This window comes from Papaver somniferum, unplaced genomic scaffold (assembly GCF_003573695.1).
Source record: "Papaver somniferum cultivar HN1 unplaced genomic scaffold, ASM357369v1 unplaced-scaffold_107, whole genome shotgun sequence".
Classification (NCBI taxonomy): domain Eukaryota; kingdom Viridiplantae; phylum Streptophyta; class Magnoliopsida; order Ranunculales; family Papaveraceae; genus Papaver; species Papaver somniferum.
Genome location: NW_020619603.1, coordinates 3,143,349 through 3,162,068, shown reverse-complemented (window position 1 = coordinate 3,162,068; position 18,720 = coordinate 3,143,349). Strand labels below are relative to the sequence as shown.

Sequence of the window (18,720 nt, the reverse complement as noted above, 5' to 3'; positions counted from 1 at the left end):
ACACATAAGCAATGATAGTTTGATGAAAAGATCACATGTAACTGAATGTATATACCTTGAAATCTGGTGTGTCGAAAGTTCTGCACATATATATCCAATCCTCTTTGTTAATCTCCAGTTCAGAGGGTGGTTCGGAGGACAAAGCTACCTCGTGACTACTAAGGTTTTGAATCTTTAGGTATGCTTTATGAATTTTGTGCCTATGCCTGTTATATGCATTCCTCATTATTTTCTTGATTGCTTCCTCTGGGTCTTCTCCAGTGCTAGACTTGATTGTAAAGTAGTCCTGGTTGAGAAAAAACTGATTAGCTGGGAGTTATAATTGACATTAAAACATCCGAATTATTGCTTTCACAAAAAATATTATTAAAATTGGAATAACACAGTGACTTCTAATACATACATAGAGATTTTTGATCACCCGCTGAATTTTTTCAGGAGGAATATCATCAAATGCATCGTAATTCAAGGGACAGTTCTGACTTTACCTAGTCCACATGCACACTGAATTGATTGCGACTTCGTTTTTATAACCACATAGTCTACCTTCATAGAGATCCAATTCAAGTATTTGTCCCCTGAATTTGGAAAGTTCCTTCATACAGCTGCGCCCTCTTTTTTTCCTTAATGGTACAACTGTTTAATATTAAAAATGAACATATAAGTGAACTCGCGCAAAAAAATAAAATGAAGTGTTCTTCATCTTTTATTTTCACATATGCATACATTTATACTTACTCGTTATTTCTGCAGTACCGCATTCTTCATTTGATTGGGGAGAATTAGATGTTGAACGTGAAGGATGCTGCCGCTGGAGGTGTTGATCTTCAGGAGTATCATTTTGTTGTGGCTCATGGCGTGAAGTATTCTGATGCAAGATGTTTTGGTTTCCAAGAGGAGCGCCATTTGATGGTGTTTGAGATTGTCGTTGGGAAGATGAACTTCGACTACCCTGATGTTGTAATCCTAATGGTTGTTGCCGAGAAGAACTTGATACTTGAGTGTTATAAAGTTGATCTAATTGATGTTGGACTTGACTATGTCTTTGCATATATCCTGCATTTGAAGCATTGTACTCTGCCTCAAGCGATCTTTGTACCCTATTATTGCCGAGTCCCCTTGGAGATCTCCTTAAAGAATTAATAAAATCATTAGACCTGTTGGTTAGTACTCGATTACTACCAAGTCCTCTAGGAGATCTTCTCGGAGAATCAAGAAAATCATCATCAATTAGAGGTAACCTGCTTGGTGTTATAGGAAGACTTTGTCCACCCCTGTCTCGCGGTGGTGGTGAACTTGTTGGCAAGGGAGTGTTACGAGTTCTTCCTGATCTTTCTTCTGGTGGTTGAAGGTATTCTTCCTCCACTTGTTCATGGTCTTCGATTTGAGATGATGGTTTCTGATTCATTGGTTGTTTTTTCTTTCTACGAACTTGTTGGAATATTGATCCTCTTCTTGATTTTCCTGAACGCGATGGTGGTTCAACCAAATCCTCCAATGAATGGCGCACTGATTGTTGACGACCGAGTTGACTAGTCCTTCCTCCTCTATTCTTTACGCTACCTGTAGGAAAACAATGAATGAACAAATTAACACATGCTACACACTTCATTATATACCGTCATCTGACAATATAATTCTTACCGTAATTTGACCTCAACTGTCCAGGGGATATGCTTGCTATGTCGGAGACATCTGGAAAGGAATAAGAATTCTTTAGATCTCAATGGATATGCTTAGATATTTACAGAAATCGATTCCAAGGAAAGATTATACGACTCTATATAATTTGTTTAATCTCACTATATGTACATAAAAATTTACATAAGTAAATTTAAAAAAAGAACTATGAAACTATATTATTGAAATATCTATCATATAATTTGAAAAATAAAGAGAATACCTAACTATATTTCTTTCTGTTTTTTTTATCCTCTCATCCGAGTATATGTTTTTCCCTTAACTTCACTTAAAAAAGCTAAAAATGAGAAATAAAGGACGCTAACTCGACATTATTTTTTCCCCTGCCTAAAGTCATCAAACTAATAACGAAACTTAGACCGATAAGAAAGACAAGAAACATGGATTCACTATTTGACTTAGATCACCAAAGTGCACACATGTATCCCCTGAGTGAGTTCGACCAATGTTGACTAATGTTGTTATTAAAGTCCAGGTGAAAATGAGTGAGGTCGACCAACATTGAGGTCGTTTTAATTACCATACTATAATTATTCAAAATTTTGATGAGTCAAATGTTGCTAACAATTCTCGAGTTCATTATTTTTTCCAAAATTCCTTCTCAATTATCGAATCATAGGTTACAGTCGAGATTTTTGGTCTAACATGAATGATATGTTATAGTACCGTTCCCCATTAACTTTACCAATGAGCCACTGTCAGATTGAAAGTTGAACTTTTAAGAAAGAAAAAATCCTTGATTATTTTTTATAAAAACTCCATATAATGTTACCATGTCCACTAGAGGGTGAGGAGTCATGTGCTGTGAATTTACCATGTGTCCATGCGCACGGCACGTGTCAGTGAAGTGTATTGACGTGTTTACACGTGGTTGTAAAATAACCATTAGATCTTCCTCAACCCATCAAGTAGGCGATTGAGATGTATAATCACAGTTTCACATCGAAACATAGTTTTCTTCTTTCTTCCATATCCAGCGTATTTCTCCCCATCTCTATCTTAGGTAGAAAATTTCTCCTCGAGAGGAAATTTTGGCAGAAAATTAGGGTATTGTTCTACAGTTTTGGAAATATATCTGCATCGCCGTAGGATGATTGTGTTGATTATATTGATAAGGATTGGAAGAAGATATCAAGTGGTAATAATGTCGGTCCAAAAACTTTCGATTTGAACCCTAACAATTTTTGGGCGGGATGAAAATCAAAAGAAAATCCTTTTGGGTGGGGATTATTCCCGCTTGGTGTTTTGGAAAAGCTATAAATCTCAACCCTAAAATCATTCCAGAGATGTTAAAGAAATTTATTTATTTTTTGGGGAATTATCAGAGATCAAAAACAGCAAGGTACATAACTTACGATTTTTAATTTGATTAATTAGTTCATAAATTGATATTGGGATATTTGATTGAATCTGAAATTGGGGTTACATATTTTTAATTTGATTCATGAGTTCATAAATTGATATTAGACTATTTGATTGAATATGAAATTGGGGTTACATATTTTAAATTTGATTCATGAGTTCATAAAATGATATTAGGCTATTTGATTGAATCTGAAATTGGGTTACATATTTTTAATTTGATTCATGTGTTCATAAATTGATATTACGCCTGTTCAACTGAATCTGAAATTGGGGTTACATATTTTGATGGCTAGTGTTTTGGTCTAAATTTGGCCTTGTCTGTAGCTTTTTAGAGCTTCTCTAGTACAGTTTCCTAAAAAAAAAAAAAAAAAAAAAAAATTGGGGTTACATAGGATCAATGAAGTTGTGCAGAATAGTTGGGTGTATGCTATCCTGCTTAAGTTGGGTGTTCCTTTCCATCAGGTTGTGGAAAATAGTTCAAAACAGAAAATAATGCATCTACAGAGTATCGCAATGACACCCGCACCTATTGTTCAAAACAGAAAATAATGCATCTATAGTTGTGACATCAATATGTGTTTCGTTATGACATACGACCCACAACCCACCAACAATAAAAACTATGAGTATCGCAATGACACTCGCACCAAGACAAATTCCTTTACAGGATTGTTATAGTTTTGTAATATCATTATTGCTATTCAGATTTGGTTTCGTGACTGATCTTTTCTTATCCCTTTCCAGATTTGGGTGAATATTTCAACACATTATAAAGACGCCTAACTAAATTACACTCAAATTTTATTGGTTTCTTTGGATATCCACCCATTTCAGAGTTAGGATTATTAGAAATCTATGTAAATCTTCTTCTTCCTTTTTTTGTTTTCTACATCTTTATGGATTTTTGAATTAGGGCTTTTTTAATCTCCAGTGAGTTTTTTTTTCCTCAGCAAAATAAGATATTGGTTTTATTAATCAATAAATCATTTTCTTCGTCTAACCCCGTTGTTCAATTCTATCTTTTCAATCTGCAGATGGCTAAGAAACAATCTTCTATCACCTACAAAATCAGTTTGCCTTTTGCATTAGCAGGTACAAAGTTATTTGTCTTAAAGATAAAAGAGGACTTAAGAATTGAATAGAGTTTTGAAATATTTATCATTCAATTTTGCATAATAGTGGAATCTAGTGTCTTGGTTACCTCTCGCATGCATTGTTAATAATTCTGTATATAATTTTATTAAACCTTTAATTAATTTAATCTTCACAAGTCCGAGAGTTTGAACCTCATCGATTTTAGTCAATTTTATCCTACGTGACTTGTATTTCTTCAATTTCTTTGGTATTCATCAATATAGCCCAATATCGCTCGATTTTGCTGAATTTCACTCGGATTCTTTTGAATTTTCCCTTAAGTGCATCAAATTTCACCTAATATATCCACCATCTTCAATTATTTTTGAATGTTTGGATATGATACCATAATATATCAAAATTCATCAAGTGATCCAAAATTCGCATTAGAAACCATAATATTTGCAATTATTGAACGAAAAATCTTCATTTTTACCAGACTTTTATTGTAACTCGAAATCTCACCCGTGAATCAAATAGGCATATCCTTAGAGCGTCCGCAGTGGGCGACTAAACCCAAAGTATATTTGGTCTAGGACCAAGACTGAACCCAAATATAGTCGGTATAGTCCACGCTCAACCACCAGGCGAACGTATAGTCCCGACCTATGTAGTCGATTTCGGCCATCTCGGCCGAAATTTCGGCGAAGTTCCGGATTTTGGTCCAAGAAGACAAGATTTTGTTAATTTCGGCCGGACGAAATCTTTGCGAAAATTTCGGCCGGAAACGCGTTTTCGGTCGGAATTTCGGCCGGAATATATATATATATATATATTTTTAAAATTGAGCGGATTAATCTCAAGTACAAAAATTAAACAGATTAATTCACTCACTAGTATTATTGCTTGTTGTTGTATTTGAATTTCTTGACCTAAAATTATCATTTGGTGTTGATGATGAGGAATAGGGCTGTCAATGGATATTCGATATCCGGTATCCGTTTCAGAACATCCGGATTCCGTTAGGTTAATATCCGACATAACGGCTATCCAATATCCAATAACCTTAACGTAACGGATATCCGTTTATTAACATAACGATACCGGTAAAGGGAGTTTCCGTTAGGTTAATATCTGATACCGTTAGTGTATAACTATATCATAAAATTTTCGGAAATTTTCGATACCTAATACCCTTTAGGTTTACTCTTTAGCCATTTGATTACGTCTCTCCTAAGTAAATATCGGAAATTATCGAATATTAGCGGAAATTATCGGAAATTATTGAATATTAACGGAAATTATCGAAAATTATTGGAAGTCTTTTGTATCATGAATATATAACGGAAATTAACGGAAGGTGAACAACCAGATTTACTAATACTATGTTCTTTTAAGTGGGTCAATACTCCCTCAATCTTCTAGTCGGACTCAAACTAGGATTGGAATTAACGCTCCATACCCATGAAATTGAACCTGGCAACAAACACTTCTTATTATAAAAATTGGAACCGAAATTACATCGAAATTTGAAAACGAAATCTCCCCGAGACAACGTTGTACCAGTGTCTCGCTCGGGACCGAGATAAACCGGAATCCGAGATTAACTACCTTGGTCCCGACCCACACCAGGCGGTGGCATAGTCCACGCCCCACACCAGGCGAACGTATAGTGCACGCGCCCATTTTTTTGTGTGTGGGGCGCGTGGTTTTCACCATAATATCTCGGGTCTCAAGATTTGGTCATCAGATCTCTTTGATGGTGATAGGTGGCTTCCATCTATGGCAGTGAGGTACTCCTATCTTATAGTCCAGCTACACCAAATAATACGCTGGGAGAAACATAGATTACTCAGTCCCGATCTTTCTTTCTCATCTTCATCATATACCCCAGTCACCTCGTTGATATTTCTCTCAACAACTACTTCCTTCGGTTCCCCATCTTCTTTCTTCAATTTCACAGGGATTTCTCTTTTCTTCTTCATTGACTTCGAGATTTCTCTTTTTTTCTTCATTGACTTCGATTGGATGAAGAAGTTGTTGAAACTTGAAAATCAAAGGATTCCATCAAAAGTTAGGGCAAAAGGTAACTGTCTTCTGTAATTTTTTCTTATAACTATGATTTCGATTTCGGTAATGATTTTATTTTTAATCAATTGTTGAATAGAACCCTCTGGTGGTTGATTTCTGGGTGTGGGTTGTGATTTTGGTTCAGATTTATGTTATTGTTGAAGATTTTAAAAGCTAACTCCCTCAAGACTCTCTATAACTATAAAATGGATTCAGAGTTTAGAGATAACTCTCATAGTCTCATATCAATCTCCCCCTCTTTTCAATTTAGTTAAAAGAGTCACTTTTCCTTCTTGATTTTACTGATCTGTGCTCTTTTTGTTTGTCTACTACCAGGTTTCCAACGGAGCTGGAAAGGGATTTGATGTGACGAATTTCTGGTAATTGCGCTCCAATCCTTAACTTAAGCCTATTTTTCTCACTAATTTGACTTGCATAGGTTGCTAAAATTTTTAATTTGTATACTATAGATTCATATTATCTGTTTGTTGGTTTGACTTTAATCTAAGATCTCTTCTTGTTTCGCAGAAATTTTGTTTCTCTAATCCATAGTTGTTCTGCACCTCTTTTTACGGACTCTCATAGATTGTCTTCTGTTTACTCTTTATGTTCATATGATGGATTTCCAAGACTTCACAATTATTGACAAGAGCAGGATAGGACTTCCAAGAGACCACGATGCATTCAAAGCAGGAGTTCGAAATTTCATAGACTATGCGAGCTGGGATTTAGAACCCGACCAGAAAATATTTTGTCCTTGTAAGGATTGCAATAACAATAAGAGAGAGCTTGTGTCTGTAGTGCACGGACATATTCTGTGGAATGGCTTTATGCCGGGATATGTCGATTGGGTATACCATGGAGAAGGGGATGACCAGGTGAGGGAAACAACCAATACTGGAAATGTGGTGCAGGACGACGATGAAGAAATGTCTGATTTGCTGCAAGAAATGAACTATGACGCCTCCAATTTTTACAAGTTGCTGAACGATGCGAAGGTGTCACTATATCCTGGCTTTGAAAAGTTTTCAAGATTATCCTTCATTGTGCACTTGCTTCATGTCAAGTCCCTCGGTGGATTGAACATCAAGGGGTTTGATGCGTTGTTGAGTCTCTTGACCAAAGCCTTTCCGGATGCCAAACTACCAAAGAATTTTTATGAAGCTAGAATAACAATCAAGGGCTTGGGGCTTGGCTACATTTTGATCGATGCTTGCGAGAATGATTGTGTTTTGTTCTGGAAAGAGAATGCAGATAAAACTTCTTGCCCGGTATGTCATCCTTCAAGATGGAAAACTACTGAATTGAATGTGGATAACGAATCAATCAGAAGAACACCAAGAGGTAAAAACATTCCAGTAAAGCAATTGCGGTACTTTCCATTGAAGCCAAGACTTCAGAGGTTATTTATGTCTTCAAAGACCGCTTCTTATATGCGATATCATGCCAAAAGACGTCCCAAAGATGGAGTTTTGAGGCATCCAGTTGATTCAGAGACATGGAATACCTTTGATAAGAAGCACCCAGCGTTTGCAGCTGATCCTCGCAATGTAAGACTTGCATTAGCAACTGATGGGATGAATCCGTTTGGGAATATGTTGCATCCACATAGTACATGGCCAGTTGTTCTCATCAATTATAACTTACCACCGTGGTTGTGTATGAAAGAGGAAAATTTTATCTTGTCTATGATAATTCCTGGACCCAAATCCCCAGGAAACGACATCGATGTGTATTTGCAACCACTCATAGAGGAATTGAAGGAATTGTGGGATGAAGGTGTTGAAACTTACGATATTTCAAAGAAAGAGAATTTTAAATGTCGTGCAGCATTACTTGGCACCATCAGTGATTTCCCTGCACTAGCTATGCTTTCCGGGTGGAGCACCAAAGGGGAATTTGCTTGTCCGTGCTGTGGGCCTGACCGATGTTCAGAACGACTGAGCAATGGGGGCAAGTATTGTTACATGCATCATCGTCGATACTTGCCTGCTGGTCATCATTGGCGCCACCAGAAGTCAGCCTTTGATGGAGAGAAAGAACTTCGAGAACCACCACATCTGATGAATGGGGATGAAATTGCTCAACAGCTGGCTCATTTTCGACAAGTTCAGTTTGGTAAGAACGCCAAACAGACTGGTCTGACAGAAATAACACCAGTTACTTTTGAACACAACTGGAAAAAAAGAGCATATTTCATGAGTTGCCGTACTTAAGCTCAATTATATGTTTTCATAATGTCGATGTGATGCACGTTGAGAAGAATATTTGTGAAACTGTATTGGGCACAGTGATGAATGTAGAAGGGAAAACGAAAGACAATCTTAAGGCCCGGTTGGATCTGATGGACTGGGGATTACGGCCGGAGTTACATTTGAGACAAGAGGGAGATAAAATAGTGGTGCCAACAGCTTCTTTTGTCATGTCGCCCAAAGAGAAGGAATCTTTTTGTAGAACTTTGAAGGATATTAAGGTTCCCGATGGATACTCATCAAATATTTCTCGGTGTGTGAACGTTAAGGATCGAAAGATTATGGGTCTGAAAAGTCATGACTATCATGTATTAATGGAATATTTATTCCTATTGCCTTACGTGGACACTTGGATGGGGATATATTGGAAGCACTGAGTGAGTTATGTATGTTTTTTAAAGTGTTGTGTACACGGGTTCTCAAGATAGAGGATCTGGATAAACTACAAGATAGTATCGCAATTACTTTGTGCAAGTTGGAAAGAATATTCCCCCATCTTTTTTTGTTGTGATGATGCATTTGCCCATTCATCTAACACAACAAGCAAAGGATGCAGGTCCAGTTCAGTATCGGTGGATGTATCCGATCGAGAGGTAAGGGTATTCATTTATTTTATGTGCAACATTTGTCTAATTACATTGACGACTTGGGTGAATATTTCTTTTTGTTTTTTTTATACAATCACTATTTTTGCATCCTTTGAAGTCTTACTGTAATTACTTTAGGTATCTGCGTAAGTTGAAGTCTTATGTGCGGAATAAAGCTTGCCCCGAAGGATCGATGGCTGAAGCATACCTTATAGATGAAATCACTTTTTGTACGCGTTACTTGAATAGTGTTGTTACAAAAATAAACTTGAAAGGAATGAGGATGATGAGGCGCCACAACCTGATGATCGATTAATAGTTTTCAAACAATCCGGTAGGCCCGTTGGAGCTGAAACTTGGGGACAGCTTACGGAGTCAGAGATGAAACAAATCCAACTTTATGCTTTGCTGAATACCAAAGAAGTGCAGCCATATGAGGAGTGCGCGTGCTATTTATTTGTGTTTTTATAGCCATTAACTTGTTCAAGATCTAGTAATATTTTAGCAGTGTTGTGGTTAACTATGTTAAGCGCTGCACCTGCAGGGAACACAAAAGTGAGCTGCAAAGCCGTGGCTTAAGAGACGCCGAGGTTAATAGAAGACACATCAAAGAGTTTCCTGATTGGTTTGCAACTAAAGTAAGTACCGATATATCATTGTAACACAATTTCTTTTGCGATTTTAATGACTTTCACTTCGTTTTTTTCGTCATTGATAAACATCTCTATGCATGTATGAATAGATATACCAATTGCATAAAAAAGGTCAGGTGAGTGATGAACTATATTCGTTGAGTCAAGGTCCTGCTAAAGAATGTTTGAGTTACAATGGCTACATTATCAATGGGTTTAGATTTCATACAAGAGAGTGGGAGAGTCGACGAAAGTCACAGAATAGTGGACTGTGTGTCCCTCGGGAAGACGAAGGTGTAGCTGAAGATGAAAATGATTTTTATGGAGTTGTGAATAATATTATCGAGGCACGGTATGTGGGTCAACTCCGAGTTCTTCTTTTCAAATGCGATTGGAGACCGATTGCAGGAACAGATGAGTTTGGATTTACTAGTGTCCATATGAATAGAAGATATTATGTGAATGAACCGTTTATTTTAGCATCTCAAGCACAACAGGTTTTCTATATCAATGATGTATATAATAAACAAAATGAAGTGGTTATAAAAACGCAACCTCGTCGGTCTTTCAATATTCCAGAAATAGATTCGGATGGGGAGACTGAAACAGAAAGCTCGACTTCTAGTGAGGCATATCAAGAATGGCATTCAAGCTATTCGATAAAAGATCTTAGAGGAGAGCCACATCAGGATCGCAGTGACAGTTTTGTTTGGGATAGGAACGACGTTCCCCCAGAAACTATCAGTCGTGCTGCAGCAGCAGTAGCTTGTCGAAGCCAAGAAGATGAAGAGGAAAATGACACGGATGCCGTTTACACCTCTGATGATGAGGATGAGTATGAATTTGATGATAATAACAACCGCGATGATATGGAATTTTAATAGTGGTGAGTATCATTTCATCTTATTGATCTAATAAAAGTTTTCCCCTTTGTGATGCTTGGATTATTTTGAATTTAAGTTTAATCTATGATGAGTTAGTTACTGAGTTATCTATATGTTGTAGGACTTGTCCAGTTATCGACTGCAAATGCCTTGCAAAATGGACGGGTTTCTATGTTTCTCTTATTGGGGTGGGGTGTTGCGAGGCTATCACCTGTTAGAAGTAGAATTTTTTTCCCTGCGAAAGTTGAGTTATGAAACTACTTTGACATAGGGTACTTGGCAATTTGGGAAGACATGACAGTTCATATTTTTAATCTTGTAAACTTCTCTTTCACGATTCCCACTTTTAATCTTTTGTAAACTTTAAGAGTGTTTCAAGACACTCATTTTCTTGAACCATTTCCATGAATGATAATCTAACCGGAGTCTTGTAAGGATCTAATTAAGTTACACATTTCACTGTGAAAACTTTTGTCATGCCTAACAGTGACTTCCATCTTAACAGTTAAGGAAGATTAGTTGTTCAAATTCCTTGACTTAAAATCACAATTTAATGTTTTCAAAAAGACTGATTAAGAATGAGTGTGATAGTAAATCAAGAATAAGTATTTATAATTTATCAAATTCTTATTTAATTAATGAAGACTCAATGAAATTTCGGAGGATACTCTTACCCTTACCCTTCCCCTTGTATTTTATTTAATCTAACTTTGGTTCCAACAAGTAATACTGTAGGTGATTTCTTATCATCCGAATTAAAATATTCAAAACAAGAGCAGAAAACATCCAGCTAATTTTTTTTTCAAGCAAGATATTTACAAAAGAATGAGAAACATAACTGCAAAGAGCCTCAAACTTTTAATTTAAATGTCAACAGGTGTTTTAACATTAACAATTAACATAATCTAGTTGGTGTATTTGGGTGCTCAAACCTTTGGCAATCACAGTTGCTGGTTTAGTTTCCGAAGTCTTAAGCAACTATGCAATCGGTTAATTGTGCAAGCTTAGTTTCCGAAGAGTTTGGAAACTAGTGCATTATATGTAGTTGGCATATCTTTGTTGCTGAAGAGTTTGGAAACTAATGAAACCTATAGTTGCGATTGACGTGTTGTCAAACTATATAGGAACTAAGAGTTTCCTTAGCCTAGTTCCCAAAGCATCAAGCTACTAATATATTTCATGTAGTTGGCATATACTTGTTGCTAAAGAATTCAGAAACTAATAAAAACGGTAGTTGTGTGCAGATTGTTGCGGAAGTATATAGGAACTACTAGTTTCCTTTGACTTTTTTCGATATCATTTGGCAACTAATAGTTGCGAGATTTTAGTGGCATTTGCTAGGATTTTTTGTAGTGAAGATCAACTTCAACACACACGCGTTACTAACTAGTGAGTTTTAACTAGTTTAGTTGGTTCGAGTTTTACTAATTATGATACTATTTCTTCTCAAAAATTACTTCTCTAAAGTTTGTCGAAGTTGATCCTTTATCAAAAACTGTTCCTTTCCCGTCTCCTGTTTTGAATTGGTTCCATATTCCCATTTTAATGCAGCGCTTTGGGACAAAATATCCTGTTTGTTTCATCTCACACCCAATTATGAAATACTTGCATTCCCAATTGTTGTTTGAAGATTTCCAACAACTTGATCAAAGTACCCAGTACTTCCATCTCTATATTGAACACAACATCTTCACAAACTTCAACAACAGCAAACTCTTGGGAGAGACAGAGTGCAAAACCAAATTACATTTCAGAATATGTAATTACATTCTTCACAAGCATTATGTAAGATTTTGATTTTTCCTCTCTTGTAAATGATTTATCTTAATCATAATATCCATATATATTCCATGGACTTTGTCATTAATTTCGCAACGTACAGGTGAAATCCAGTTCTAGTCTAGTAAATAAACGTCTGACTTGAGATTTTTCCCTCAGTGAAAAGAGCAAGTGCTGATTAGCATGGGCACACCTGGGCCCAATTAATTACTAAGCCACTAGTTAGTAACTCGTGCGAGTTGGTCACTGGGAATTTGAATAGCAGAATAGGACTAACTCGGTCACTCGAACTCACTAAGAGTCATGATTAAAAAGACAGGCGAGGTTCAAGACTCAAAAAGTTTGCTAAATTCGCCAAAACAGCATATTGAGGGACGGAGTGAATCGAGTGATGATCAGTGATGGACCAGTACTAGGTAGTGCATGAATTGGGAATATGATTTGACGCATCACTAACTTGTGCTGAACAGCTGATGAGCTCCAGTACGAGTACTACATAAAATGCATCGCACTATGAAAAAGGTTAATCAAGAGATGGGCCGCTGTGTTGGAATATTTTCAACGCCGCTAACCAAAGGGGGGTCCTGGGGGGCATCGCCCCCCAGGCTGTGGTCGAATGTCTCTAATAAGACTTATAATGGAAAGTCTAGACATGCAAGTCTTAGACACTACATGGTTAGGCAACTACTCAAGAGGGGAGTAGTTACGGTTAACTTTATTGAATCAAAGAGGAATTTGGCAGACCCATTTACGAAAAGTCTACCAAGTTCAGTGGTTTCAATAAAAAGGAAAGAAATGGGACTAAGGTCTGTGAAGGAAGTTTGATCTCCCATAGCAGAAACCCAACCTATGTTTTGAAAAGGATAAACAAGGTTCAATGTGGTACCAACAAGTTATGGATGTGGATTATGGAGCACTAATATAAAAACTTCCCATTTCTTATAAGTGCTGGTTTCTGCAAGAAAATAGGATGAATGTAAATCCTTAATGAGTCTATGATTAGTAAAAGGTGTATCGCAGAAACACCTTCGAGACTTACCTATATGAGTATGGAAATAAGGCCGTTTCCTAAGAGAAGAAGACCGTTCTCTAAAGAAGACTCATGAACAAGGATATAAGCACATGGCCATTAACGTGCTTGGCTACAGAACACATGATTTTATGAAATCAATATGTGTGGAGACTCCGGTTTTATCATAAGGGGTACTTGGTTCAAGACTGGTTTCACCATAGAACCTCGATAAGGCTTTGAGTTTCTTACACTAAGTGAAGGTTCAAATCCAAAAAATACCTATCATTTATGTGTTGATTTCAACGATGATGCTTAGTCTCAATTGTGCTTGAACTACGTTGGCTTGATCCCACTCGGGTACGTAGGCAGTCACTTCGGTGATGCAGTCACTCTGATTTAAAAGTTTTAACTTTGTTTTATGGTTTTTGAAAATAGGGGGAGAATGTTGGAATATTTTCAACGCCGCTAACCAAAGGGGGGTCCTGGGGGGCATCGCCCCCCAGGCTGTGGTCGATAAAAGCCTGAAGGTTTTATTTGGCCGATAAAAGCCTGTTCGAAAATTTCGAATCCAAAAGACACCATTGATGTCTGTTGATGAAGGAACCTGACGTTTCGTGAATAGAAACCTGTTGGCGAATAAAAAAACCTATTCCCAACAGGTGCAAAACCCTTTATAAATAGCTTCTCCCAGTTTTGTTTAAGATATAAGAAAAATCAATCTGTTTTCTCTGTTTCAAAAAGCATCATCAGAAATCAGAAATCTCTTTGTGTGTTCTTGATTGAATCAAGGGGTACAAACCTTGAATTCAGTTTTCGTTGCAGGGCTTTCATTGTATCCTGAAGGCAATATTTCGCATACCTGTTGTAATCGCCAATTGTTATTGGGAGGGTAGAAATATTTGTCTAAAAGAAATTTATACAAGCCTTGAAAGTTTTGGAGTGCAACACTTTCTTCTCTGTGTCATTCATCCTTTGTGAAACCCTTTTTTTTTTCCAACACGCTGTCCATTGAGGTAGTAGCTAGTTCCCAAAACCAGCTATTATTATTACCAGGTTTCATCGACTTCTCCTCTCAATATTTAAATCTAAGTATGAATTCCGCAAATTGTGAACCCAACGATCATAATACATTCTGTCTTTTAATTAGTGACATATGATGTATAAGAATGCTTTGTGCCACAAGGTTTGTCATACAAATTTTGACAAAAAATACTAGTAAAACCGTTGCCAGGGTGGGAGGGCCGACCAAAGAAGAAACTGAAGATGGGGTTTGTCTGCGATTATTTTCACATTTCGTTTCAGGAAAAATGTTCCTATCGCCCCGTTTCAGAAAAAATGATACTTTCGTCTCGTCTGAGAAAAGGTGATACTTTTTCCTTGTTTCAGAAAAAGTGATGCTTTCGCTCTATTCCAGAAAAAGTATCACTTTTTCTGGAACGAAGTGAAAGTATCACTTTTCCCGAAACGGATCGAAAGTATCACTTTTCTCTTAACAGGGCGAAAATATCACTTTTCCCAAAACGGGATGAAAATATCACTTTTCCCCGAAACGGGGAGAAAGGATCACTTTTCCTGAAACAAAATTTGGAAGTGTTACTTTTTTCTCAAACGGAAAATTAGTTGATCCACAAATCAAAATATGGTTCCATGATGGGTTATGCGTCCTTTGTGGTGGTTTGCATAATGGCCATGCATTCAATTTTCGAGAATTGTGCCTAAAATAAAAGTATCACTTTTCTTGAAACGGAGGAAGTACATCGTTTTATTAGTTGCAACGAAAAATTAGTTTATGCATAAACAAAAATATAGCTACATAAAGTATTTTGTATCCTTTATGGTGGTTTGCATAACGATTATACATTTAAATTTTTAAAATTGTGCCTAAAATGATAAATATCTCTGATTTTTCTCGTAAAAACTCAAAATTGTATATTGTTGTTTGTACTCATTGCATAGCTTTTTTTATTACCTTTCTAACGAGATAAAATTTGCAAATTTCCAAGGCACGGATTTTTAGATATGTTATATTAAAGTTTGTTTTCCAATTATACCCCAAAAAATAGGATAGATAAGGATTTATAGTAATTGGACTAAAAGGAGGGATAATTGTGTCAAGTGAAAAAGACCAACCATGGACACCAAATCCAATCTTTTTGTGTCAATTGATGACTTAGGATTTACAAAAAAGTGGCCATATAAAGGTCCTCCCTCGCTTCGCTCGGTCGGCCCAATTAAGGATTTGTTGACTCTAGATATTGATGTCCATAGTGAAACTATTTGAGTAGAGCTCTGTCACTTATATATGAATTTTAGTATGCTTGAGTGCAAACTCGTATACAACAATTGGAATTCCGCATCAGGGTATTTCCTCTTGTAATCAATAGGTAGGCCAACCAAGGAGATTCTTTAGTGCCTTCCAAGGTTCTGCCTAGATAGCTAGGGTCTGGAGTGTAAAGGTTTTGTGGGTATATCTCTTGTAAGCCCTCCCGAGACTATAACTCGGCCACTAGGGCCACCTAGGGGTTTAAAGTCTTGTTGCATACGCTAAATGCAACGGACGATGCCTGCGACAGTGAGTTAGGATTTTATTTTCTAGATTTGATTTGCTCGGGATTAGAAAATAATAAGTTTGGGGGTATTTGTAGACGCATTTATGTGTCTATTTTCATCTCGATTTTCTATATTGTTAGTACCCATTTTTGTACTTATTATGGTGTTTTCTGTATTTGTAGGTATTTTTGGGAAATAAAATTTTGCGGGAAAATTGGCTCGAAAAATGGTATTTGCGCTCGTGGGAGAAAATTACTATTCGGACTCTCAGTTTGGATAAGGGTCATCCCATTTCCAAAGCAACTTCTATTGGCAGATCGAAATTGGATAGGGGGAGGTCATCTTCTCCAATTCAAATATTGATTTTGGCGGGAAAATTTGTGCAGCAAAGTTTCAAATTAGGGTTCCATTTTTGGGTTATCTCTTGACAGATTCAATAGCCAGATTTTGTTTGGATGGACTTGAATGCATTAAAACGGCTCGGTATGGGTGATTAAACGGACTATTTTGGGCTGGATATCGAGTTTGACGATGGACATGGGAGTTAGTATTATCGGGTTTCAGCATGAATTCCTGGAAAGAATTGGACGAGATTCGATTGGAGTTTTTGCCGCAGTCTGATTGGAAATATCCTGTTATATTCAGACAGGAGCAGTAAGTGGTTTACAAACAGAAAAGGAAGGAAATCTAGTTGTATCTCGATAAAACAGGGGATAAGAGCTTCTCGGAAATTTTAAGTTATATTTCTGGAATTTGCATGTGATTTGGGAGAAGATAAACTCGTATCTTTCAATAATAGGGAGGTTTGGATAATTTTGGAAGAACCAGAGACGTGTAAAGAATCTTGGACAGAGTTATTCTCGTAACTTGCCAGAGTGATAAAGAAGATTGATTATCGGAGATTTGTTTCCCTTGCTTAGTTCTTTCGTGAAAAACATGATTTTCTGAGATGTGAATAGCAGCCTGGTTATCCCAATAAACTCGAATAGGCTTTGGAATAGCAACGCGAAATCAGTGAATAAATAATGTAACCATTGAAGTTCAGAAGTTAATTTGTCTAGAGCACGATATTCTGCTTCAGAAGAAGATAAAGAGATTTTGGGTTGTTTCTTAGATTTCCAAGAGATAAGACTATTTCCTAGCATGGTGAAATATCTTGTAGTGGAACGTCTAGTAGTGGGACAACCTTCCCAATCAGAATCAGTATAACTAACAATAGATAGAGAGCTAGTTGCAGAAAGGAAAATGCCATGACTAACAGTTCCTTTAAGATAACGAACTACACGGTGTGCAGCATCCAGGTGACCAGAACATGATGCTGCATAAATTTACTTATATAATTGACCGAGTAGGTAATGTCAGGTCGTGTTACCTGAAAATAAAGAAGTCGACCAATTAAGCGTCGATAAATGCTAGGATTAGGTAGAGGATCACCTGATGTTGGGAGAAGCTTAAGATGTTGTTCCATGGGAGAAGGAGCAACCTTAGAACCTAGAAGTCCAGAATCACGGACAATGTCAAGAATATATTTATGTTTACATAGATAAATACCTTTGGGAGATCGAGAAACTTCAATACCCAAGAAATACTGTAAGCGACCAAGATTTTTGAGAGAAAATTTGGATTCAAGTTTATGTTTGAGATCTTGAATTTCCGATTCACTGTTACCTGTAATAACAATGTCATGAACATAGACTAAAACATAAATAGATATATTACCAGAGTGTAAAATAAAAAGAGAATAATCAGCACGAGATTGAACAAATCTTTCACTAAATAAAGCGGAAGAAAATTTTGCAAACCATTGTCGAGAAGCTTGCTTTAGTCCGTATATGGATTTGTTAAGCTTGTAAACACGAGTTTCACCCTTTTTCTGAAATCCTGGAGGAAGTTTCATGTAGATTTCTTCATTGAGATCGCCTTGTAAAAAAGCATTATTAACATCTAATTGATGTAGAGGCCAATTATTACTGGCAGCAACAGATAGGAGAACACAAACATATACTAGTTTCGCAACAGGGGAAAAAGTATCATGATAATCGATCCCTTCCTGTTGAGTACAACTTTTGGTAACAAGACGTGCCTTACGACGCTCGATCGTGCCATCCGGTCTATATTTTATCTTAAACACCCATTTACAACCAATGGCTGTTTTTCCAGGAGGTAGAGTAGTGGTAGTGAAGGTATCATTGGCCTGCAAAGCAGAATGTTCTTTGATAATGACATCATGTCATTCAGGAATCTTAATAGCTTCCGCAAAATTGCGAGGTTCTTCATAAGTTATGACGGAAGAAAGAAACGCACGATGTTTTGGAGTAAACTTATCGAACGAAATATAATTGGCAAGAGGATAATGAGAGTTGTACTTACTTTGGGTTACTGTGCAAATGTAATCCTTCAGGTAAGGTGGAGGATGATTTTGGGGTGAAGAGCGCCTGACTAGTTGATCATCGACAGGTGGAATAACAGCTGGTATGATACTGCTATGGTCAGGTTTATTTGTAGATGTTGCAGGTGTATGCACTGCAGGTATAATGTTGCCGGGAATAACATCATTTGAAGGTGAATAGACACTCGATGAATGGCTACCGTCAGTAGTAAGAGTAGTCAGAATATGAGCAGATTCATGATGTCATGAATCTAACACAGAAAAAACAGGTTGCAAAACTGGTGCAACATCATCATAGTAAATGTCTTCCTGCGGAGGAGAATACAAGAAATCCTTGCTAGGAAGATTAGCATCTTTAAATGGAAAACAATGCTCATGAAAAACAACATCTCTAGAAATAAATGTATTTTTGGTTTCAATATTTA

General features: G+C 36.9%; 1 protein-coding gene across 1 annotated transcript; it reads left to right on the top strand.

Annotated features, from left to right (window-relative positions):
• Positions 1-6,827: 6,827 nt before the first annotated feature.
• LOC113327870 lies at positions 6,828-8,426 on the top strand. The gene has a single exon (XM_026574992.1). The coding sequence runs from the start codon at positions 6,828-6,830 to the stop codon at positions 8,424-8,426; it is 1,599 nt and encodes a 532-aa protein (XP_026430777.1).
• The last annotated feature ends 10,294 nt before the right edge of the window (positions 8,427-18,720 follow it).

Excerpts from the sequence above, each read along its gene's own strand:
- LOC113327870 (XM_026574992.1), top strand. The coding sequence starts at position 6,828 with ATGGATTTCCAAGACTTCACAATTATTGACAAGAGCAGGATAGGACTT.